The sequence below is a fragment of the Gymnoscopelus braueri genome (assembly GCF_963280865.1).
Source record: "Gymnoscopelus braueri genome assembly, chromosome: 2".
In the NCBI taxonomy this organism is placed as follows: domain Eukaryota; kingdom Metazoa; phylum Chordata; class Actinopteri; order Myctophiformes; family Myctophidae; genus Gymnoscopelus; species Gymnoscopelus braueri.
This window is the reverse complement of record NC_137604.1, coordinates 21024250-21051185: the sequence shown is the minus strand read 5'-3', so window position 1 is coordinate 21051185 and position 26936 is coordinate 21024250. Positions and strand designations below refer to the sequence as shown.

The 26936-nt window shown below is 39.9% G+C and overlaps 1 protein-coding gene across 1 annotated transcript in view; it reads right to left on the bottom strand.

Annotated features, from left to right (window-relative positions):
* sorcs1 (sortilin-related VPS10 domain containing receptor 1) overlaps positions 1-26936 on the bottom strand; it is a gene marked incomplete at its 5' end in the record, with an annotated part of 274435 nt that overhangs the window by 71790 nt on the left and 175709 nt on the right. Inside the window, one exon of the mRNA XM_080441450.1 lies at positions 10066-10139. Within this exon, the coding sequence (XP_080297576.1) occupies positions 10066-10139 (74 nt within the window). The remainder of the gene's footprint in view (positions 1-10065; positions 10140-26936) is intronic.

The following is a 26936-nucleotide window of genomic DNA, read 5'->3' as shown; positions in this document are numbered from 1 at the left end:
GGGAACACATGTGTGTCATTTTTTAGATTTCTTTGGCTATTCAAAGATAGCAGATATACAAGCTCATAGCGCGGCACCGAGTGCTAGAGCTAGATCTACAATTTTTTTGAGATTTTTTGCAAATCTTTGAGTGTACATGAAACATTTTAAGTGAACATTTGTAACTCAAATCTTTGCTTCAGGGGATTCTACAAATGTCTAATCCTAACAGTTTTTTGAAAAAAATGTATGTTGCTATAATCAGTGGTTCTTAAACTTTTTCATGTCAAGGACCCCCAAAATGATACGTATTTGGCCACGGACCCCCATCTCAGAATATGTTGTTCCAGGGACCCCCCCAGAAGCAAAGATTTGAGTTAAAAATGTCAAAAAAATATATATTCAAAGATTTGCACAAATAGTCAGGATTTTTCAAAAATAGCAGATCTACAAGGTCATAGCACGGCACCGCACTATGAACTTGTATATCTACTATTTTTTAATAGCCAAAGTATAAAATATGGATAAAGTGGTTACACAGATGCGTTCCCGGTTTGAATGGGTTAATACAGAATGACCCTTTGAACTGAATGTTAAACAACCCCAAAACCTCCATCATGAATGAACTCTGGGGTGACCTAGCTGTGGTGGACAAAGTATTCAACCCCAGTACTTGAGTCAAAGTATATGTATACTCCCTGTCAAATATTACTCAACTGCAAGTGCAAGTTGCTCGGTCAAATGTGTACTGAGGAGTAGTGGAGTCAGAAGGTATAATGATTTGTCTTTGAAATACAGTGGAGTGAAAGTATCCAAAAAAATACAAAATACTCATGTAAAGTACAGACACTGCCAACTACCTAGAAAGACTAAAGTAACATAACCTGGCATCGTTGAATGCTATGGCAACAGTATCAAAGCCTGCAGACAGAATTACAGAATTACACAAACATGCACATTGGATCTTGTTTATTCGATACACGTATTTGTTTTAGCTCTTGCTCATTTTATTTTATTTAATTGTTTTCCTATTTGTCTCATCTGTTTATGAAAGTAGGTAGCTGGTATATTGCACTTTTACATTAGCGCTAGGTATACTCTTAGTTGCTTGTTTTAGAAGAGAATGCACTTAAGACTTCTAGGTGATTAGTATTTGTCTTGCCTACCTATGTTGAATGCACTTATTGTAAGTTGATTTAGATAAAAGCGTCTGCTAAATGACTGTAATGTAATGTAATATAAAGTAATGCACACATAATGACTTATTCATCATTCAGAGTGTGTAAGGACCGTTACTATTACATGTTCTTCTGTCCAGTGTTTCATTTTCACTCCTGTTGTTGCTATGACACCTGAATTACCCTCCTGGGATCAATAAAGGTTTATCTTATCTTATCTTAACCCATTCAATCCCGGAACATATCTGTGTCATTTTAGATGTCTTTGGCTATTCAAAAACAGCAGATCTACAAGCTCATAGCGCGGCACAGAGTGCCGCGCTATGAGCTTATATATCTGCTGTTTTTGAAAAATCTTGAACATTTGTGCAAATCTTTGAATTCTTTTTAAAGCGAATATTTAACTAACTCAAATCTTTGTGCTCCTGGGGGGGGGGAACAAAACAAAAAAAACATTTTGAGATGAAGGGTACATCTGAGGGAACAATATGATATATCAGTGTTGCTCCAACTTTTCCATGTCAAGGACCCGTAAAATGATATGTATTTGGCGGCGGACCCCCATCTCATGTTTTTTCCAGGGACCCCCAGAAGCACAGATAGGAGGAAAAAAATGTTTGCTTTAGAACACACACACACACACACACACACACACACACACTGTACATACATACATACATACATACATACATACATACATACATACATACATACATACATACATACATACATACATACATACATACATACATACATACATACATACATACATACATACATACATACATACATACATACATACATACATATATATATAAAATCAAAGATCTGCACACATTTTCCACGATTTTTCAAAAAATAGCAGATCTACAAGCTTCTATGAGCTCTATGAGCTTAAATATCTGCTATTTTCGAATAGCCAAAGAAAGAAAGAAAAGAGGAAAAAAAAGAAGAAAATAAAATGCACTGTCATACTAGGAGAGAACGACAGAGAGAGGGCAAGAGAGAGAGGGCGAGAGAGAGAGAGAGAGAGAGAGAGAGAGAGAGAGAGAGAGAGAGAGAGAGAGAGAGAGAGAGAGAGAGAGAGAGAGAGAGAGAGAGAGAGAGAGAGACATTCTAATTATCAGAGTCATTGCTACTGCAGTTAGACGGTAATATCCGGACTGTTAATTAAACCGACCCTACGGGTCAATTTGTACACTTTCAGAGTTAAAGGAACACTCTGTGATTTTTGCCGTGGTAGTGTAGGTGAATTTCTAAATCACGGGTCTTCAACAGGGGGTCTGGGACCCCTTCGGGGGTTCTCAGAGTTACCACAAGGGGGGATGCTAAATCAGCTATTTTCGGTGAAGAGATTTGTTGTAGAGGGGGGAAAAGAGCAGACCAAGTACAGCGCCAAAGGTCAAGTTTAGTAAGTATTGAGGGTTCAAGTGGTTAAATGTCTAAAAATACACGATAGATAATATGTAAACAAACGCTGATAGATAGTGCTGTCAAACAAGTCTATGCTACAGTATGACATTTATATAAAAGTTTAATCTGCAACACAGTTTAATACAATATGTATTAGTGGGGGGTCCCTGCTGCATCTCTCTCTCAGCTAAGGGGTCCTTGGCCAGATTTTTTTTTGAAGACCCCTGTTCCAAGATGAAACGCATCTCTGAATAAGATGGCCTATAGTTGCGTTCACTTTGCTCACAAGCTACATGTCCATTTACCACTGAATGATTCAGTCAAGGTAGCCAGAACCATTCTGTTAACCCATTACGACCGGGAACGCATCTGTGTAATTCTTTGGCTATTAAAAAATAGCAGATCTACAAGCTCATAGTGCGGCACCGAGTGCCGCGCTATGAGCTTGTAGATCTGCTATTTTTTGAAAAATTGTGGAAATGGTGTGCAAATCTTTGAATATATATTTATTAAAGCGAACATTTTGTAACTGAAATCTTTGCTTCTGGGGATTCTACAAATGTCTTCTAATGTTTTTTGAAAAAAACATAATGTTGCTGTAAGTAGTTCTCAAACCTTTTCCATGTCAAGGACCACCTAAAATTATATGAATTTGGCCGTGGACCCTCATCTCAAAACATTTTGTTCCAGGGACCCCCCAGAAGTTGTAACATGAGTTAAAAATGTTTGCTTAAAAAATACATATATTCAAAGATTTGCACAAATTTCCATGTTTTTTTCAAAAACAGCAGATGTACAAGCTCAGAGTGCCGCGCTATGAGCTTGTAGATCTGCTGTTTTTGAATAGCCAAAGAAATCTTAAAATGACACCGAATGCGTTCCCGGTCTTAATGGGTTAAAACTTTTCCTTTTTACAATAGTTACTGAGAGAGGTATAAAACTCCGCTTCAGCTTCAGCTTTTTGGACTTATATACCACCAGACTGGGTGCGACATTGATTTAGACAGCTGTCCTTGTATCCCAGGAGAGCGTTTCGCTGTAGGACCAGCTGGGCGGGGGGGAATACAGGAGGGGCTTATAGGCATGAGACGGAGAGCCGTTGCCTCATGAAAAAAGAAATACCAAAAAAAAAAAAATCAAAGAGAGGCAGTGCCAGATGTTTCCTTGCAGATTGGTGTCATTTTCATGTCTGCATTTCTTAAGCAAATGAAGTGATTATCCAAATACATATTTAGAATGCATAAAACATTGTCCAGGTTCATGGGAGTTGTTAGACAGTCTATAGTATACACATCAAAAGTAGGAATTGAAAAAATCCCCAAAAAGGTAGCACATCCAAAATTTCAAGGACAAAGTACTCACATTTCCACTCCTTTTTTTTTCATATATGCTCTGATGACGGCTCATAGCCGAAACCCGTAAGCGTTCGTTTATTGGTGTGTGCCAATTAAAAAAAAGTGGAAATGTGAGCACTTTGTCCTCCATTGATTTGAAATTTTGGATGTGCTACCTTTTTTTTTCTTTTTTTTTTCCTACTGAATGTGTATTCTGGATTGTGGGTCTAGAACTCCACTGAGAAAACCCATTGTTGATGCGCAACCTCTTTTTCGTATAATAATTCAAGTTGCTGGCAAATCAATAAAACACTCACAACACATTTTTCAGTAGTAAGATGCCTAATTTATTCCTGTATACTTACTTTTATACTTAATCGCACGGTGGTGTCACGCGACAGAAATAGCCGATCCACAAAGGTCAGCAAGCTTGTAGATCGGCTATTTTCGCCGCACGACGCGCAACGAACTACATACATACACATCAGGGCCTGGAGAGTTTCTGGCGTAGCCTCATTACCGGGGTTACCACCACTACACTCCGCACGCAGTATGGATCCTAAAATAGAAACTCTGCCAGCCAGCCACCGCATGCAGCAGCAAGCAGCAGCCCTCTGGGCTCTCTTCACTCCTGGCTACCCTGGCTTGTTAACCCATTCAATCCGGGAAACGCATCTGTGTCACTTTAGATTTCTTTGGGGTTATTAAAAAAATAGCAGATCTACAAGCTCATAGCGCGGCACCGAGTGCCGCGCTACGAGCTTGTAGATCTGCTATTTTTTGAAAAATCATGTTTTTTTTTGCAAATCTTTGAATATTATGTATATTTTTAGGCGAACATTTTTAACTCAAATCTTTGCTTCTGGAACAACGTACTTTGAGATGGGGGTCGGCGGGCAAATACATATAATTTTGGGGCTTCTTGACATGAAAAAGCAACATAAGTTTAACAAAAATAACTTTAGAAGACATTTGTAGAATCTCTGGAAGCAAAGATTCGGGTTACAAATGTTCGCTTTAAAAAATATTCAAATTTGAACGAATGTTCACGATTTCTTCAAAGATAGCAGATCTACAAGCTCATAGCGCGGCACTCGGTGCCGCGCTATGAGCTTGTAGATCTGCTATTTTTGAACAGCCCAAAGAAATAAAAAAAATGACTCGGATGCGCGTTCCCGGTCTTAGAGGGTTAACACTTTTGACAGTTTCTCATACAGCCCGTCGAACAAAAGCTTTTTGTTACACATTACTACAGAGGCCGGTCATTCCGAGGAAAATATGCTCCCATGTTGTGGTGGTCTGTCTGGTCGCGAAGACCAAGTAAAATAATGGGGAGAGTTCGGTTATTTTTTTGTATTTTTTTGGTATCGTGGTAAATGTATTTTTTGTCTTGCGCAACGCAATGTGAATAAGAGGTCAAAATGACAAAAAGGTGTTTGTTTTGTTGTTTTGGGTATTCAGGGGTCGTGCATTGCTTCAGAGCAAAGCACAACAGGCAGAACAATGGACATTATTACGTTTGTTACGCTTTAATTGCCTCTGGAAAATCTGCAAAGCTTCTCAAGTTGTGTACTGTTCCTTTACCCAGTGGTTCTCAAACTTTTTCGTGTCAAGGAATTTTCAGAAATAGCAGATATACAAGCTCATGGCGCGGCACAGAGTGCCGCGCCATGAGCTTGTATATCTGCTATTTTTGAATAGCCAAAGTATAAAATATTGTTAAAGTGGTTAAAATGATTGTGACGCTATATTTAACACATTTTGCTGGGGACCCCCTGGTACCCCCCCCCCCCCCCCCCCCAAAGGACCCCACTTTGAGAACCAATGCCTTAAAGGTTTCATGACGTTCAGTTTTACCACACATTAAAAGTCTTTGTCATGGTCCTTCAAACGTGTATACAAAGTTTTAACAAAAAATTCCACTCTAGTGAGCCATTGCAGGTGTTTTTCTCTCACATTTCTAAAGCCTTTTCAACTGCAATGAAAAAATAAATATTTGCCTGCGGGTGTCGCTGTTGAGGGATTTTGCCTGTCAATCATCGCCTCTGCTCCGCCCCCCCCCCCAAAGGAAAGGATAGGGGAGGGGAGGGGCGAGGAGGAGAGTGGGCGGGATTAATGGCCTGTGACTTCACTGCCCAAGGGCCAATCACAGATTACTTTTCAGCCTAATTATTCAGAAAACCCCAGACCACAGAAAATCCACTGAATGTTCAAAGTTCAGATTTTGTGGGGTGTAATTGAGGTCATAAACCCCCCCAAAAAAACATAAAAAATTAAAAAAAGTGAAAATGAATGTCATAGAACCTTTAACCAACTCAAAAGGAAAGCAAAAGTAAAGCATTAAGATTTACACACTAACAGAAAAGTCTTGGAGCACCTGTAACGAGAACCATGTACTGTACACAACCCCTATTGACAGAGAACAGTCCCTCTGTCTATTTTGGCCATTCTCTGTGTCTCCATGATGATGCAATTGAATGCAATATCCCTCCCTGACATGATGAGCCCATATTGTCAGGGGTTCCCAAACTTTCTCCTGCTCGAGACCCAAAACAGACATTATGGTGTCCGTCCGGGACCCAGACTTGCCAAAAATGCATTATTAATTTATTTCTTTACTGGCAGTGGCGGTGTACCTGGTAATACATAGTATTTTCTATTTTAAAAAAAAATCCTTCGAAGGACATTAATAACAATACTTCATTAATATTTCATTAGCCAGACCCACCGAAGAAGAGTACACCCAGAAATCATGTGATCACAACAAACAAACAAAAATCGAGGCACTTTTCATGTTAAAGGATTTATGAAAGTACATTTTGTCTCGGCTTTCTGTTGTTTTTCTGCTGTTTTTCAAAAAACAAGCCACATTCAAACGGCCATAGCTCTGGGATGGAGGATCGCGACCGGCCAATTAGTTTTCCCCTATTCTACCGGACCCCCGTGCGGTGCGTGTAACAAGTCGATCTCCGTGAGGAGAATTAATTCCTGGCAGTGAAAGAGTTAAGGTCGGGTCTATAACACATTATAGGCACATTTATGATGCCTTATAACTTATAAGGCTTCATAACACTCGTTATAAATGTTTATAATTATGCACAACAGTTTATAACGAGGTTTATGAAGTATTACAAGTGCTGGTCATAATGCTTGTGATGCCAATATAATTCTCTATATCTATCTATCTATCTATCTATCTATCTATCCATCTGTACATCTATCAATGCATTATAAGCTAAGCGAAACTCTTCAGATGGGGTTCCGCGGCCGAATATACATCAATTTGGGAGGGGTATGTGTGGGAGGGGTATGTGTGGGAGGGGTATGTGTGGGAGGGGTGTCCGTGTCCCAACATGCATCTCATCTCATACTGTAAATGCACACAATCTCTATCTGACCCCCTCCAAACGAACAACTTCAGCAACTTGGCCAGTGTTGCCAGGTCTGCTTATTATAATTTTCTCCCAAGATGGTATTTGAAAATAGCAGATCTACAAGCTCACAACGTGTCACATCGCGTTGTGAGCTTGTAGATCTGCTATTTTCAAATAGCTGATGTATATGTTTAAAGTGCTCATGTGGCCCATATAGTCGCTTCTTTTGGGCTTGTTTTCCTAGACCTGGTTTCTTTCACAGAATCTGGCAACACTGAACTTGGCACGTGTATTGCTGAGGACCCGAGGGAGTTCTATGCCAAGTGGGAAGTTGGTCAGATCAGCGGTTTTCCAGGAATATCTATAAATCTACAAATGTCTGTATCTGTCTTGTCTGTTTGTGTCCCTTGTGTCCTTATGGAGATCCCTGTGTCTGTGAATGTTGTCCATGTTGTGCAGCTCTAATTGTAGGGGATCTATTCCACATTGTTTTGAGAGTGGAAGTCAATCATTTGTGTTTAACGATTACTGTTAATGTGTCACTTTCCAATTAAAAAAATTATGTGTGTGTGTGCGAGAGAGAGAGAGAGAGAGAGAGAGAGAGAGAGAGAGAGAGAGAGAGAGAGAGAGAGAGAGAGAGAGAGAGAGAGAGAGAGAGAGAGAGCTTGGATATCTGTAATATTTTCAGAATTTGGATTTTTTTTTACAATAAGAATTAATCACATTTCACCTCAAAGTTATAATCAATTAAATCTATATCTTCCCCTAAATCGATATTTCTCCATATTCAGTAAAATTATCAGTGTTACTTTAAACTCTTTTGAGTGTTAAAAATGTAACATCTGTACAAGATTAATAATAATAATAATGAATTGCATTTTTATAGCGCTTTTCCAAGTGCTCAAAGCGCTTTACAATGGTTCATTCATTCATACAGGTGGGGGACATTGGGAGGTGGAGCGGCGAACAGTCGACGCCAGCGTCCCCACTTTTCCCACATTCACACACCAATGGTGGCAAGCTAGCGCCGACCGAATCATTGGAGGCAATGTAGGGTTCAGTGTCTTGCCCAAGGACACTTCGACATGTGTACAGGAGGAGCCGGGATTCGAACCGCCGACCCACGGATCATTGGACGACCTGCTCTACCTCCTGAGCCACAGCCGCCCATAACAAATGGACAAATGGAGTAAAGTATTTTACTCTGTACACATCCTGTCTTGTCAGACCTCTATAGGAACCCCGTTCATTTACAAGAGTAGGAATGACACCAATATACTGTACCACCAATATACTGTACCACCAATATACTGTACCACCAATATACTGTACCACCAAGAGGATTATTCACACACGCTTCTAGCTCTACACCAGGCTTATAGGGTCAGCGGTGGAGATTTACTCAAGTGCTGTTCTTAAGTAATTTGAGGTACTTTTACTTCACTTGAATAATTCCTTTTATTTAACTTTTGCTTTTTTTTTTTACCAATTTTTCTCCCCAATTTAGACGTTACGTCAATGAATTCCTCCCCAAACACATTAGTGTGTTGTCACCGCTGTTGTGTCCTACTGGCTCACCTGCCAGTGAGGAGCCCCCACCGGGAGGACGTAGACTCCACACTTTTTGAGGTACTTCCAGAGTATTTCCAGTTTTCAATACTTTTACTTCTACTCCACTACATCTCAGAGGCAAATATTGTACTTTTACTCCACTACAATTATTTGAAAACTTTAGTTACTATAGTTACTTTTCAGATTTAAATGATTACATTATGTATATATATTAACCACTTTAGCCCTATTTTATACATAGGCTATTTGAAAATAGCAGATCTACAAGCTCACAACGCGTCGCATCGCGACACGTTGTGAGCTTGTAGATCTGCTATTTTCAAACATTTTGTTACTTTTACTTTTGGTACTTTAAGTACATTTTGATACCAATACTTTTGTACTTTTACTCAAGTAAATGTTGAATTCCGGACTTTTACTTGTAACAGAGTACTTCTACATTGCAGTATTGATACTTTTACTTAAGTAAAACATTTGAGTACTTTTCCACCACTGCCGAGCAGCCTGGAATAATTCATTTTTTGATACGTCATACTTATTCATTCAAACCTTTACTTATTCTCGAAAGACGTTGAGGTTGCCCTCATTTGCAGTCGTCGTCGTCAAGATACATCACAGTACAATTTCATTTTCACATCAATATTCACATCAATGATAAAACAAAACAAAACAGAAACTCTCCCCTATCGAAGTTTAAAAAGCAGTTGCAGACACTTGTGGGTTAAAATATGAAGCTGTTAAAGGAAGGTGTCTTTAGGGTGAAGGTATTTTGTTCCGTGGGAGAAATGGTCTCTGTCGTGCAGAAACCTTGTATCTCCGTGTTTCAACTTTGTATGCTTTTTGGTCTCCCTACTTAGTCTAGAAGGTCTGCAAGATTTAAATTATCATACTCCACAACATCTCAGAGGTGAATATTGTACTTTTTACTCCACCACAATTATTTAACAGCTTTAATTACTAGTTACTTTGGAGATATAGATTATTAATACAAAACATTAACCACTTAAGCCAATCTAACATGGTACTTTAAGTATATTTTGTTGCCAATACTTTTGTACTTTTACTCAACTAAATGTTTTAACACAGGCCTTTGACTTGTAACAAGGTATTTTTTTATATTGTGGTATTGATGCTTTTAATTTTACCCCCCCAAAAAAAGTTTTTTCCACCTCTGCTTAGGTTGGATCTAATTGTCTAGTGAAATCGTATGCTTACCAATAGAAGCGGTTGGGAGCCACTCTCTCGTGCACCAGCTGCCATCTTCTGCCAAACTCCTGTGAGCTATAAAGCTGTGGGAAACAAAACAAATCACAAATACATGTAGTTTATTTAGTCACGTCAGTAAAATGCTAACTCATTTACAATGTGTGTCCACTTTTCAAGCGCAGCCCAATGTGCTGGAGTTTCCTTTTAAGAAAATAGTGAATCCGTCGGGATTATGAAAGCGGTACACACACGCACATACGCCATACATGGGCAACTGGCGGCCCGGGAGCCACAAAACCTTCACTTAATGCGGCCCGCAGGTTGATATCGGAATACTGATACATTATTTATTTCAGCTGTTACAATTGCAAACATGACCTAGCCTGGTTCCAAACCATAGACCCCGCCCACTCTCTGAGTGGACTGCCTCTTGGTCTGGTGTTGAAATGTGAGCCTAGGATATCTTCCATACAAAAAGTACCGTCCAATGAGAGTCGGAGGTGGGGGTGGGTGTCTAACGACAAGCCAATCAGCGAATATCTGTTGAAACAAGCTGTGCGATGACGTCAGATGTAGGCGGATCCGTGGATCTCTTGTGATTGGTCTAGGGAAATTCGAATCCCCTCCCCCTTGTAATCGCCGACACTGCAGCCAATTTCAGACTGAAGCTGATAATCAGGCTAAACATGACCGGCTTTAATTACCTCAGTCTATATTAGTAGTAGCTTAATGACTAGTATTAATTTTCTTTATGTCCAATGTATTTGTATTTAACACATTGGGTGCCAGAGGTTTATTAAAATATTATACTTTGAGTGCCAGGACTTTTTAAACATTTTGAACCTTTTTCAAGTAGTCACAAAATATTTTCAGTGATCACCGTCCTCACGGTGATCCCCTCATTACACACATACAGGTCTCGTACAATCGGGGGGAAAAAATTTAAAACATTCGGAAATCCATTCCATAGTTGCAGCCAGTTGAAAATAGTTAAATTAACATTGTAAAAAAAAAAAGTGCACAGGAGCCGAGATACAGGTTTTTGAAGTCATAAGTTAACCAGGAGGTGGATTGGAGTCTAAATCTTGTAGGAGTGATATTTCCTGTATTTCCTTTTTTTTTTTCAAAAACCGTATATATACGGTTTTGGCACTCAACGTTAGTATGCGCAAAACCGTATATATACGGTTTTGGCACCCAATGTGTTAAGTTCATTAAGTTAACATAAGTAAATGCACTTGAAATTAAATAAAAATGTAACTTTTCAGAATTTCAATTCAAAAATAGCAAAAATAGCAGATCTACAAGCTCAAAACGCTTCGCAGTATTTTAGCTACTTTTGTGTGACATAGAATGGCCCGACAGTATAATGCAATGGGGCCCTCTGGAGTGAGTGAGGAAATATAGTGGCCCTCTCCATCATCAAAGTTGCCCACCCCCTGACATACACACGCATAAGCACACACACACACTGATTTCCCTAGCCTCCAGCCCCAGCCCTAACCATCACCACTACATGACTAACACTAACATTTACCTCAACCTTGAACATTAATCAAACTCTACACACCAGGAGTGTGACGAATAAAATGATCCGAAAATGTGTTTGCAAATATTTCACGACTCACGTCAAACTGTTCATTTAGGTGATGCCTCATTCTTGCAGGTTGATGCTTTTATTTATCCATGATTAGTACGCATGCACGCACGCCAGTTGCGGAAAAAAGTACTCGCATCTTTTACTCAAGTAAAAGTATCAATACTGTAGTGTAGAAATACTCTGTTACAAGTAAAAGTCCGGTAATCAAAATGTACTTGAGTAAAAGTACAAAAGTATTGGCATCAAAATATACTTGTGCAAAATGTCCCATTTTACAAGTTCATAATGTATACACGTCTTTTGAAAATAGCAGATCTACAAGCTCACAGTGCGTCGCATCGCGACACATTGTGAGCTTGTAGATCGGCTATTTTCAAATGGCCGAATTATAGAGCTGAAGTGGTTAATGTATGTTTTGTGATAATAATCTAAATCTACAAAGTGACTAGCAACTAAAGCTGTCAAATAGTTGTAGTGGAGTAAAAGTACAATGTTTTGCCACTGAGAAGTAGTGGAGTAGAAGTAAAAGTATTGAAAATGGGAAATACTCCAGTAAAGTAAAAAAAATCCTCAAATGTGTACTTAAGTACGGTACTTGAGTAAAATGTACTTAGTGACTTTACACCACTGACACACGCACGCACGCACGCACGCACGCAGTGTTTTACTCAGACACCACCCAATTAGATTATGTTTGCCATAAAAAATCTGACATTTTAGGAGCGGGGGAAAAAAACAACATTATTCCTCTTCCCACACAAGCCGACTGGCTGCCAACCTGCTGCCTGCAGATTGTGAATCATGCTGCAGAGACTCAAACCGTGATGCGCACACACACACACACACACACACACACACACACACACACACACACACACACACACACACACACACACACACACACACACACACACACACACACACACACACACACACACACACACACACACACACACACACACACACACACACACACACACACACACACACACACACACACACACACACGGCTGGGGTTAAAATATGAAGCTGTTAAAGGAAGGTGTCTTTAGGGTGAAGGTATTTTGTTCCGCGGGAGAAATCGTCTCTGTCGTGCAGAAACCTTGTATATCCATGTTTCAACTTTGTATGCTTTTTCGTCACCCTACTTAGTCTAGAAGAGTGCAAAAAGTTGCCGATCTACAAGCTCACAACCCGCCGCATCGTGACGCGTTGTGAGCTCGTAGATTGGCTAATTTCACCATGTTATCCCGTTAAGACCGGGAACGCATCTGTTTGTCATTTTAAGATGAGCTTGTAGATCTGCTATTTTTTTTTAAATCGTAAAAATGTTTGCAAATCTTTGAATATATAGATATATTTAAATTTTTAACTCAAATCTTTGCTTCTGGGGGATTCTACAAATGTCTTCTAAATCCTTCAAACAGTTTCTTGGGGGAAAAAAACGTATGTTGCTATATATCAGTGGTGCTCAAACATTTTTATGTCAAGGACCTCCCAAAATTATATATAATAGCGCGGCACTCTGTGCAGCTTGTAGATCTGCTATTTTTTAATAGCCAAAGTATAAAAATAATGGTGAAAGTGGTTACACAGATGCCTTCCCGCTTTGAAGGCATGGGTTGTATTAAAAAATATATAAATAATAACAAAGGAACGGTTTTGGACATACAGGGTTCCCCACAGCAAATCCTGCACCCTCTAACAAGCCTGTGGTTAGACAGCGGGGTGAGGAGACGAGAGGCTGACCACAGCGGGTGGTCTGGAGGCAGCCATTGTTCAAATTGCTGGGCTGCTGTGCTGAGATTTCACCAGCTCTCCTTTTCACCGCCACTGTGGAATCAGACGCAATCGCTAAAGCCCTATTTTAAACAAAAATTGCAAACAAAACGATGCGTTGTGAGCTCGTAGATATTTTTCACTCTTTTTTTGACTGGGGAATTGAACATTACAATTTTGGAAGTGGAGGTAAACAATAATGAAATACATTCTCATTCATTATAAGATTGTTTATTTTCTTGTCAATTGTAATTTAAAGTATGATCTACACATACATGTTAATGTATCCAACATTCAGAATTAATTCATTCAGTATTATATAAACCACATTTGAACAACTGAATTATATAACTTTTTTTGTGAATAAAATATTATTTTGTCCACTCTGGCAGAGTATATTAATACTATATAACTTATACAATTTTCTCTCCCTGCTCTTCTATTGAGACATTTAGATCCTGTGTCTAGCTTGGACACGACCTGTTTCTGGTCAAAATTACATTTTAACCCTGAGCAAGCAGGCAGTATTAGCTCAGTGGTAACAATGTCAACACTTGCGCAGGAGACCTGGGTTCAAATCATACAGTAAAAAGAATGGACAGCATTACACCCATAGACTCTACACACTGTAAATGAAGCCTATTTTTTCAGCAATTTCAAATCCGCCATCTTTCTATATTGCGTCATATCGCGTCATATCCTATGCAACCGGAGATGAAGGCCATTGGTTGGGTAGCTTGTCAATCAAGAGCGGGGGTGGGGAATGAATGCTATTGGTTGTGTAAAGCTTGTCAATCAAATCATCCCGCCCCTCCTACAGCATACTACGGAGCCCCTTAGGGGACATTACTAGGTAGATTGTTTTAAGGGTAGGTACATTATTTTAAGAGCTAGGTAGATTGTTTTAAGGGTAGGTACATTATTTTAAGAGCTGGTGGTTTATGTTTTCTGGTATGGAAAAAAAAAAACATAGGCTATAACATTTTTTTTGAGGGATGAGTTTTTTTTTTTGAGGGATGAGTTTTTTTTTTGAGGGATACTTATTATTTTTTGAGGGATGATTTTTTTTTTTGAGGGATGAGTTTTTTTTTTTGAGGGATGAGTTTTTTTTTTTTGAGGGATGAGTTTTTTTTTGAGGGATGAGTTATTTTTTTTGAGGGATGAGTTTTTTTTTTAGGAGGGATGAGTTTTTTTTTTAAAAGAGGGATGAGGTTTTTTTTTTAGGAGGGATAATTTTTTTTTAAAAAGAGGGATGAGTTTTTTTTTTTAGGAGGGATGAGTTTTTTTTAAAAAAGAGGGATGAATTTTTTTTTTTAGGTTAGTTTTTTTTCTTCATGCATGACAAAAAAAAAAAAACTTTGAAAAAAAAAAAAAAAACTTGGACCAAAAAAAAATATTATGCCTATCTTGAAAATAAAACCTCTCCTTTTCAAAGTCGCTATTTATAGAATAGTGGAGCGGCTAAGAGAAAAATCGTTCACTTTGTGATGCAAGCATGAAATTTGGTACATTTACTCTTCAAACCCCACTCTTTTCAAAAATACCGCTGGCCACGCAAAATTCCAAAATGGCGGCCCACAAATCCAAGATGTCTGTCCAAAAGTGAGGTTTTTCCTTTATAACTCGAAATGTATTGATTTTAAGCACCATAAATGTATTAAAGTTGAATATAAATTTGGGCATTGTGGCTATTTTGGTACCACGTACATGACTGTATCTATTACGGTTCTTGAGATACAGCATATAGGTACTTTTACAGACTCAGGAGAGTAAGAAATGTGCAACATTGATTGTTAATAAGTGAATATGGTGATATTTGGTGTTATTTTCATAACCTGTTATTTTCAGTAGGGTTATAACATACAATTCTAAATCCAAGATGGCGTCCAAGATGGCTGCCATTAACTTGAAGTAATCATATCTTAGCAACTATGATACTTTTTTTTTTGGCGTGCATATGTTTTTTGGTCTATGAATCCAATGGGGCCATTGCAGTACAGAATTTAGACGTTGATAAAAGTGGATATTTTGGTACCTAGTGCATGTCTATATCTATTGCGGTTCTTGAGATACAGCTTATAGGTTCTTTTACGGAATCGGGAGAGCATAAAAAAGAGGTTTGAGTTACACCTCACAGTTGCAACTGCACAGAGCTGTACACATGAGACCCAGTTTATAGCACTTGCACCTGCCACGACAGCCACATTTACAGCCACATTTGGTAAGCTGTTTGCACGTCTTGGCTATTGGAGAGTTGGCTGTCCAGAAGACCTGCCATTCCTCACCAACCTTCTGCCATCCCCAGTCTGCAGGGTCCTCTGCTCCTGGCTGACACTGGGTTGCCTGGGCCCACACACAACCAGCCTGGTAGGCAGCACGCCTGGTGTGTTGGAGCAAAGCTGCTCTGGTTGGTGGGATTGACTCATAAGGCCTCTGCTTTCTGGCAAACATGTCAAACCTGGCCTCATCCACAGTAGCAGCTGTGCTGGATCTGTCATACATTAGGATGACAAACCTCTCCAGAATCTGTAGGTCACAATCCTCCACTGTGGGAGGGTAAATACCCAGTTTGGAGAATACAGGCGAGACCTCTGGGCATATGTCCCATGTCTGCCAAGCAGTTTTCTTGCCTTTGTTGCGGAAGGCTGACACGGTGTCACATCCTGTAAAGGCATGAAAGAATAGCATGCCTTTGACCTTCTCCTGGCCAACAAAATGAAATAGGTCATGCACACTGATCCAGCGCAGGCTCTGACCTTGTCCAAATGCAACCCACATCTGCTGTAGTCCAGCCTCTTGAAGAGCAGCGAAGACACTTGCTAAGATGAGAACATCTGTGTCATTTGCCTTGATCAGGATGGATTGGCTACCATGTTCTGCAGCATGTTTGGCGTGCACAAAGATGCGGCTATCAGCTTGCTATTCTTTCATGCCTTTACAGGATGTGACACCGTGTCAGCCTTCCGCGACAAAGGCAAGAAAACTGCTTGGCAGACATGGGACATATGCCCAGAGGTCTCGCCTGTATTCTCCAAACTGGGTATTTACCCTCCCACAGTGGAGGATTGTGACCTACAGATTCTGGAGAGGTTTGTCATCCTAATGTATGACAGATCCAGCACAGCTGCTACTGTGGATGAGGCCAGGTTTGACATGTTTGCCAGAAAGCAGAGGCCTTATGAGTCAATCCCACCAACCAGAGCAGCTTTGCTCCAACACACCAGGCGTGCTGCCTACCAGGCTGGTTGTGTGTGGGCCCAGGCAACCCAGTGTCAGCCAGGAGCAGAGGACCCTGCAGACTGGGGATGGCAGAAGGTTGGTGAGGAATGGCAGGTCTTCTGGACAGCCAACTCTCCAATAGCCAAGACGTGCAAACAGCTTACCAAATGTGGCTGTAAATGTGGCTGTCGTGGCAGGTGCAAGTGCTATAAACTGGGTCTCATGTGTACAGCTCTGTGCAGTTGCAACTGTGAGGTGTAACTCAAAACCTCTTTTTTATGCTCTCCCGATTCCGTAAAAGAACCTATAAGCTGTATCTCAAGAACCGCAATAGATATAGACATGCACTAGGTACCAAAATATCCACTTTTATCAACGTCTAAATTCTGTACTGCAATGGCCCCATTGGATTCATAGACCAAAAAACATATGCACGCCAAAAAAAATCATAGTTGCTAAGATATGATTACTTCAAGTTAATGGCAGCCATCTTGGACGCCATCTTGGATTTAGAATTGTATGTTATAACCCTACTGAAAATAACAGGTTATGAAAATAACACCAAATATCACCATATTCACTTATTAACAATCAATGTTGCACATTTCTTACTCTCCTGAGTCTGTAAAAGTACCTATATGCTGTATCTCAAGAACCGTAATAGATACAGTCATGTACGTGGTACCAAAATAGCCACAATGCCCAAATTTATATTCAACTTTAATACATTTATGGTGCTTAAAATCAATACATTTCGAGTTATAAAGGAAAAACCTCACTTTTGGACAGACATCTTGGATTTGTGGGCCGCCATTTTGGAATTTTGCGTGGCCAGCGGTATTTTTGAAAAGAGTGGGGTTTGAAGAGTAAATGTACCAAATTTCATGCTTGCATCACAAAGTGAACGATTTTTCTCTTAGCCGCTCCACTATTCTATAAATAGCGACTTTGAAAAGGAGAGGTTTTATTTTCAAGATAGGCATAATATTTTTTTTTGGTCCAAGTTTTTTTTTTTTTTTTCAAAGTTTTTTTTTTTTTTGTCATGCATGAAGAAAAAAAACTAACCTAAAAAAAAAAATTCATCCCTCTTTTTAAAAAAAAACTCATTCCTCCTAAAAAAAAAAACTCATCCCTCTTTTAAAAAAAAAACTCATCCCTCCTAAAAAAAAAACTCATCCCTCTTTTAAAAAAAAAAACTCATCCCTCCTAAAAAAAAACCTCATCCCTCAATAAAAATAACTCATCCCTCAAAAAAAAAAACTCATCCCTCAAAAAAAAAAACCTCATCCCTCAAAAAAAAAAACTCATCCCTCAAAAAAAAAACTCATCCCTCAAAAAAAAAACTCATCCCTCAAAAAAAAAAACTCATCCCTCAACAAAAAAAAACGTATCCCTCAAAAAAAAAAACTCATCCCTCAAAAAAAATAACTCATCCCTCAAAAAAAATGTTATAGCCTATGTTTTTTTTTTCCATACCAGAAAACATAAACCACCAGCTCTTAAAATAATGTACCTACCCTTAAAACAATCTACCTAGCTCTTAAAATAATGTACCTACCCTTAAAACAATCTACCTAGTAATGTCCCCTAAGGGGCTCCGTAGCATACCCTACTTTATCAGCAATTTTTTTTAAATGGGACCATAGTTTACCAAAACGCATATCATGATGATTGAAAGAAGACTTTAAACTAGCGACTGGAAGCATATAGTGTTTATGACAATGTTTATTAAGGTAATACAATCAAGTCTAAAGTTCGTCAAAAACCCACCCACTTGAATGGAGAAAATGTATTTCTGACACCAGCAGGGGTAAAACAGAGAAACTACAGGCCATTCATATGAACTGTAACTTCCTATATAGACTCAATTTCAAAGCCGGATGCTGGGCCCTTGGTTCAAATCCAGGATAGAACAGGAAAGTTACATAGCGCAGCTGTGCTGTATTCATTTTTGCTTCAGTTATGTTGTGTTCAGTCATCATTAAATCAACAGAGTTGTCAGAAAGACTAATTATAGGTTTCCTCTGTCTTTGGAAAAAAATATAAATCTTGCATCCTGTACCAGGACAAAATGATAAATCAGTTTACTCTATAGATTACAGCAAAACATTTAATGAGGCATACAACTTATTTCGGCATTTCAATTAGGACTATTTCCATCTAGAGCACGAGCAGCCATGCGGAATGTGTAAACAGTCATATATTAGCGAATAACTCGCGACTCTGTTTATATTTAATTATTTGCAAATTTTGCATGTATTTACTCTATGCTGAAGGGTGAAGTCAGGGACAGCATATAAATAGTGTTTGATGCATGTGCTGTTCAATGTTGTCATTACTTTAACTGTAAACAGAAAGAAGTCAAGAAATGAATGACTCCATTCAATTACATTCCATTTGACACAGAAATAATTGCCAATTGTCCAACCGACAATTCAAATCTTCCATTTACTCTGATCATTCGACCATTGATAAAAACTTTGTGACATGAGCTACAAAAGGAACGTAAGCATGTGTGTGTCTCTCTGTGTGTGTGCATGTGCGTGTGTGTGTGTGTGTGTCAGCCAGCGGCGTAACGAGCCAACATTGGGCCCTGACGCAACCCCCCCGCGTGCGAGCGTGCGCGCACGACCGCCGCTGATGGTGACTAATTCCAATCAGACTATCAAACGCCCAGACTAAACATATACATACAATCCATAAGAAACACTTAATATAATAATAAAATGCAGATAGCTAGGCCTATTCATTATTCTTGCATAGCACATAATCACAAACTAGCCTACATTTAGGGAGCTTACAGTAGTTGCGAGGTCGAGATGAACGGAGCAGCAGCAGCTCAGTGCAGTAGGGGGAGAGCCCACGGTATCCTTTGCCTCTTTTGACTTCCTCCACGTTATTAGCCTACCCTCTCCACTACAGCTGTTGGGGGGCCCACAGGTGCTAGCAGCAGCCACCGGGCCCGGGGCTCCGCCAAACTTTGGTCAATTCAACTGCCATTGCATCTCTGTATGTAGTTATTACTTGAATTTACCGACAGAGCACGGGTGGGCCCCAAATGACTCTGGGCCCCAACGGAACCGTGTTGTCTGCATCAGTGTGTGTGTGTGTGTGTGTGTGTGTGTGTGTGTGTGTGTGTGTGTGTGTGTGTGTGTGTGTGTGTGTGTGCGTGCATGCGTAATTACTGTATATCCAAATGTATCCAACAGCGAGCAGATGCAAAGTATTCCCTGTGAGTGTTGAATATTGGACATAATTATACGCTTCCACGAGGAGATAAGCACCTGCAGGGGGGACAGACAGGGGCCTCCATGTTGAACAGCGTTCAGCAGATGTGGGCAAAAAGTGTGCGATGGAGGGTAAGGCAGGTAATCACAACTGACTAATTATCCCCCAACACTGAGTAAACACTTAGTGAAGCGAGTCGCTGTGAGGAAGCCATGTGATTGGAGGAGGGAATGTTCAACTCAATACACTTTTTAACCACCTAAATCCTATACTTTGTTGACCGGGGTCCCCCAGGGTCCGGAACATTAGTGTACACATGTCATAATAGCAGTGGTGTAAAGTAACTAAGTACATTTACTCAAGTAATGTACCTAAGTAAAATGTTGAGTTATTTTTACTTTACTGGAGTATTTACAATTTTCAATATTTTTACTCATACTCCACTATATCTCAGAGGAAAATATTGTACTTTTACTCCACCACAATTATTTGAAAACTTTAGTTACTAGTTACTTTGCAGATATCAATTATTACATTATAAAACATACTATAACCACTTTAGCCCTATTTTATACCTAGGCTATTTGAAAATAGCAGATCTACAAGTTCACAACACGTCGCATTGTGACGTGTTGTGAGCTTGTAGATCTGCTATTTTCTAACATGTTAGTACTTTTACTTTTGGTACTTTAAGTACATTTTGATACCAATGCTTTTGTACTTTTACTCAAGTAAATGTTTTATTCCGGACTTTTACTTGTAACAGAGTACTTCTACATTGCAGTATTGATACTTTTACTTGAGTAAAACATTCAAGTACTTTTTTCCACCACTAATAGGCAAATAATCTGCAAAAAAATTGCCAATCCGCAATCTCACAGCGCGTCGGCACGTTGTATCGGCTGTTATCGGAGAGGGAAATCATCTCACGTGGAGAAAAGCGTAGTAACTTATTACAGCTACCCGGAAGCTGTCTTTTTTTTACCAATCACAACATAGTCTCGCATAACGAGACAACTATTCCACGAGTTTCTGTATTTTGTGATGATATTGAACTGTTGGTGCTACTTATGAATTGAATACCAAGGACCTCAATGGAAACAAGACGCAAGGACTTTTTTGGACGGACCTTTTAGACAAAGTGTTTAACTGTACTTGTGCTGTTTTTACATTTCTGCCTAATAAAATATTCAATCAATATTCAATCAATCAATCCACAATCTCCGAATGCAGCAGAGGAAGGAAGCTGTCATCTGTTCGTCATTTCCGTTCACGAAAATATATTTTTAAATATCTTTAAAGCATTTTTTCCCCCCATTTCTGCTAAGCAGCAAGCTATGCTTACACTATTTATATTTACAATTTACACAACTGCAAAGATGAAACCGAAGTGGTCGTTTTCAGCGCTTCCGTCCTCCAGACCGTATGACCGAAGCATTTGAAAATCGTGGGAGGCAACAGTCTGGCTCGCGAGACTAATCACAACATGGGTTTCATCTGGGAAATTTAGACAGATCTGAAAAGCATCAACGTAACTTCCATAAGCGGTACTTCCGGTAAGACACTCTCATAGGTTAAATGCTCAAAATGTCTCTCAATGTCAAAATGCTGCAAGCAGGCGGCGGTATGGAGGGTGAGTGACTGATTTCTGGGACACAAGCTCAGAGAAATGCAGGTTGACATCCCGATGGTGAACTAGACCAGTGGTTCTCAAACTTTTTCATGTCAAGGACCCCCAAATTGACACTTATTAGCCCGCGGACCCCCATTTGAAAAGATATGCCAGGGACCCCCATAAGAGAAGATTTGTACGGCTCTAGCAGTGATTCTCAACTATTTTAATTTCAAGGACCCCTGCAGTTTAACATGCATTAGGCTACGGACCCCCATTTAATGGCATTTCTATCTCTGGGACCCCAATTTGTATGGTAAAATGATAATTTAACTCTGAGAGTGTTCAAATGGAACCAAATGGAACCAAATGGACCCATTAGGGTCCATTTGGTTCCATTTGTACACTCAGAGTTACAGACCCATAAGGTCATTTGGTTCCTATATCCATCATTTAGCTGGAACTCCCTCAAGGACCCCTGGGGGTCCCCGGACCCCACTTTGAGAACCAATGAACTAGACTACCTCACCAGAAGGCCACACATTAAGTATGACATCAGAGCAACACGTCCCATGTGGTTGGTGAGTAACACTGGAGCTGCACAGGGGGACAACGCTGTTTCCTTTTCTGCTCATCCGGTATATATACTGCCTCAGACTTCTGCTACGACTCGGGCGCCTGTCACCCCCGTGAAGTCCTCTGGGCGACAGCTCTATCGTGGGGTGCATTGACGAGGGTGACGAGGAGGAGGAGGAGTACACAGACTCTCTGGTTGGAGAAGTTTGTGCCGGTGGAGCGAGGAGAAACACCTGCAGCTGAATGTGTCAGCAAGACGACGGAGTTGGTGTTGGACCCTCCGGTAGAGGGAGAGAGAGAGAGAGAGAGAGAGGATGTGGAGGTGGGGGTCTGTATCGATGACACGCTGAAAACGGCAGACTGTTTGACCTTTTAACCCATTAAGACCGGGAAAGAATCTGGGTCATTTTTAGATTTCTTTGGCTATTAACAAAAAAAAAATATCGTGACAATTTGTGCAAATCTTTAAATATATATATTTTGAAAGCGAACATTTGTAAAATATGTTGTTCCAGGGACCCCCACAGACGCAAAGAGTTGAGTTACAAATGTTCGCTTTAAAAATATATATATATATTCAAAGATTTGCACACATTTTCACAAATTTTCATAAATAGCAGATCTACAAGCTCATAGCGCGGCACTCGGTGCCGCGCTATGAGCTTGTATATCTGCTATTTTTTTAATAGCCCAAAGAAATCTAAAAATTACACGAGATGCGTTCCCCGGATTGAATGGGTTAATGTAACAAACAGCTTTTACCCTTTTACCCCATCAGACTGTAATTGGGGGGGGGGGGGGGGGTTCTGGTTATAAAAGCAGACTCTGTGATCAGAATAAGGAGAGCGTAATTTGAGCCAAATTATCCTCCATCATGGACACTGCCACCAACCCTTTGTACGGGGTGTACTTTCACAGCAGAGGAGCATCTTCAGTAAATGGTTCGTCTCCATGAGGAGATCTCACCGCATGTCTCTATATATAATATATATATATATATATATAATATCAGTGTTTCTCAAACTTTTTCATGTCAAGGACCCCCACAATTACATGTATTTGGCCGCGGACCCCCATCTCAAAAATATTTCCAGGGACCCCCAGACCCCCCAAAATATATATATATATATATATATATATATATATATATAAAGATTTGCACAATCTTTATATACAAAAAGCAAAGGAAGGAGGCAGGTTGGACACGTTCCTCTATTGTTATTGATACAAATTAAAATACACCGGAGGAGGAGAACATCATTTGGAGACGTTGGTTACAGACATGATTCAAATTCCAAAATAGCAAAAAGTAGCAGATCTTCAAGCTCGAAACGCGGTGCAAATCGAGCTTGTAGATCTGCTACTTTTGATGCTTTTGTGTGACGCTAAGTAGGGCGTTCATTTACGAAAATACACAAAAAGTAAAAAAAACATGGAGATAATGGAGATAAGAGGTTTCTGCCCGACAGATTATTTATTAATAAACGTCTGTCTGTCTGTCTGTCTGTCTGTCTGTTTGACGCAAAGAGTTGAGTTACAAATGTTCGCCTTAAAAATACATATATATTCAAAGATTTGCACACATTTTCATGATTTTTCATAAATAGCAGATCTACAAGCTCATAATGCGGCACTCGGTGTCGCGCTATGAGCTTGTATATCTGCTATTTATGAATAGCCAAAGAAATCTAAAATGACACGAGATGCGTGTTGTCTGTCTGTCTGTCTCTGACATTCTGTTTGAATCCAGTCAAAAATGACGGGATGTAACCGTTGCATTTGCAGTCAACTATAAAGTTGTTGACATAACGTGCTTCTCGACTTTTTCGATTCATCAAAAAAGTACTCGATAGAATAATCGCTAAGAAAGTGATAAGCGATGGTTGCAGCCCCAAGAGAAAGCCATCAAATTGTTCAGCTTTGCGAAATTTGTGTGTGCATGTTTTGTATAAAATGATGGTGTTTACCACCAGAGTGAAATTCTAAACACTGTCAAACGTATTCATGCGCTTCTTTGAGCACTATAGTAAAGGGCCCGGTCATTTGAGGCTGGATCGGTGACTCAGACAGTTCTTTGCTTGTTCTCATTTAGCCCAGCCATGTACTGGCATACCAGCTCAGAGTAATTGACAGGCAGCTGGAGTGCGGGCTGAATGCTAACAGAGCTGCATTAGAGGTGCAAAAAGGCCTCGAAAAAAGAACCTGAAAATATCACACCAACTCTCTGACAACGTTATTGGGTTTTAGATGTCTGAACTACTTAAGCCCATTGTCGTGTGCTGAATGGCAGAAACAGCAGATCTACAGGCTCACATCGTGTCGCATTTAACTTCCCTTTCTGTTTCTGGATATATAAAAATTAATATACGATATGAAAGCGTCTAACATAGAAAGTAAAGACATGCACATCGAAGGCAAAGAAAAAACGTAACATGTAAAACAAAAGAGAACACTTGCACACTGTGGGCTCCGGTTGCAAAATACTTATTGGACTATATACAATCAACATGATCCCAGAATGCATTGCAGCTGTTGACATCAGACACACTGACAGATGACCAATGGCCAATCAGGTATGATTAATTACATCAATGCATTAATAATATGGAGGCACTATAAGCATCATAGAACATGTAACAGAATATGAACACCCAATATTAACACACGCCTAGACCATAACACCATATGCACAACACATAAGGCATACCAATTGATCCTCACAAAGTGTAATTAAAAACTAGAAAAAGTGCTCCTCGGAGCACAGGTCACCGCCAGGTAAGGTAGGTTATTGTAAGGCAGCAATGTTCGGAATTCAGTTGTTTGTCTTGATCATGACTATATAGACATAATGTGTACCGAATGTGCGTGATGTTTGGACAAAATCTGTAGTAGTAATGTAAAAAAAAAAGAGTTTTGCAAAAAATCTTCCTCCTGGTGGCGCTATAATAGTTCAATCTGAAGCATTTGGGCCAGAGGTTCTGCTCTGGCATCAGGGAGTGTGTGAGCACAGTTTCGCTGCGATCAGGCCAACGGTGCCGGAGATTAGCTAAGAGCTAATTTAGCTGTTTAGACCATTTTCTCATCAATGTGTAGGCGTGGCACATAACACTTTTACTTAAGTATAGTACTTGAGTAAATGTACTTAGTTACTTTCCACCACTGCATACTCAGCATAATGCTACACAAACAAGTGCGTTGGCACTCTGGAACGAAGAACCGCGAGCAAAAAAGTGCTGTAGTTCTTCTTCTGTTTCGTCGATATCGGTGAAAACTAAAAATCAGCGTTTCAATCTCACATATACATCCATTTTCTCAAAACCCTCAAAGTACGAACATGAAACAAAAATTATGAACCGCTACAGTCCCATACCTGTACGGTTTACAAAGTAAGAGTAAAGGTGCGAGGGTTTGTGTGAAGTGTATGTGCACGTGTACTGTACTGTATGTGCATGTGTGTGCACATGAGGGATTGTAGTCTCTGTACAGTGCAGGTGTGATGTGCATGCAAGTCTAGCAGGAGCAACCAACTCGGATCCCCTTAAGGGACACACACACACACGCACACACACACACGCACACACGCACACACGCACACACAGAGACAAGTCTCCTCAGCGGAGAGAAGAAATGCCTTCATTATTCATCAGAACTGAAACATTAGGGCTCAAACGGTCTCGGCTGCAAGGAAAGCATTTTATTAATGCAAATGGTCATTCTCTAAAATGGCCATAAATTGCACCTCTGAAGCAAACTGGAATATATCCCACTCCCCATTACCATCTCTCCTCCACTAGTCTAGTTCACAGATAATTACCTTAACCCAGACACCGTCTCCTGTATTGGCTGATTATTTATTTGAAAAACATTTCGCAGTCCCCATCTCCATCACTGTAATTCTTGCGATTTACAGTTTAATAAATTACACCTTTGACTTAGAGAGTGATCTATACGGGCTTATTAAGCCACTGACTCACTCGGAGGGAGTATTAGGTTAGTCTAGGCTTTGCGTGTGGGATCAAAATGGCACGGGCTCTTTTTGTGTAAATCTTCTCATCCCTTATGCCTAATTTATGCTCTTTCGTACGTTGCCGTCACGGACCTGAAAACAGACGATCTATAAGCTCACAATGCGTCGCGTCCGAGACGCATTGTGAGCTTATAGATCGGCTGTTTCCGGACCGCGGGGACGCCGTCACGCGATGAAGTATGAATGTGGCTTTACTGTAGCCTTACAGTGTGTTACAGCAGTTGTCGTGAAGTTATTGGAACGAATCCCACATTTAACCCATTAAGACCGGGAACGCATCTGTGTCATTTTTTTAGATTTCTTTGGCTATTCAAAAATAGCAGATCTACAAGCTCATAGCGCGGCACCGAGTGCCGCGCTATGAGCTTGTAGATCTACTATTTTTGTGCAAAAAATCTGTTAGATTTGGGCAAATCTTTGAATATATATATAAAAAAATTTAAAGCCAACATTTTAACTCAAATCTTTGCTTCTGGGGATTCTACAAATGTCTTCTAAAAACATATGTTGCTATATATATCAGTGGTTCTCAAACTTTTTAGGATCACCAAAATGATATGTATTTGGCCGCGGGCCCCCATCTGATAATATTTTGTTCCAGGGACCCCCAGAAGCAAAGATTTGAGTTAAAAATGTATATATATATATTCAAAGATTTGCACACATTTTCACAACATTTTTTCCCCCAAAATAGCAGATCTACAAGCTCGTAGTGCGGCACTCGGTGCCGCGCTACGAGCTTGTATATCTGCTATTTTTGAATACCCAAAGAAATCTAAACAATGACACAGATGCGTTCCCGATCTTAAAGGGTTAATGGGAGGGAAGCTTAGACGGGC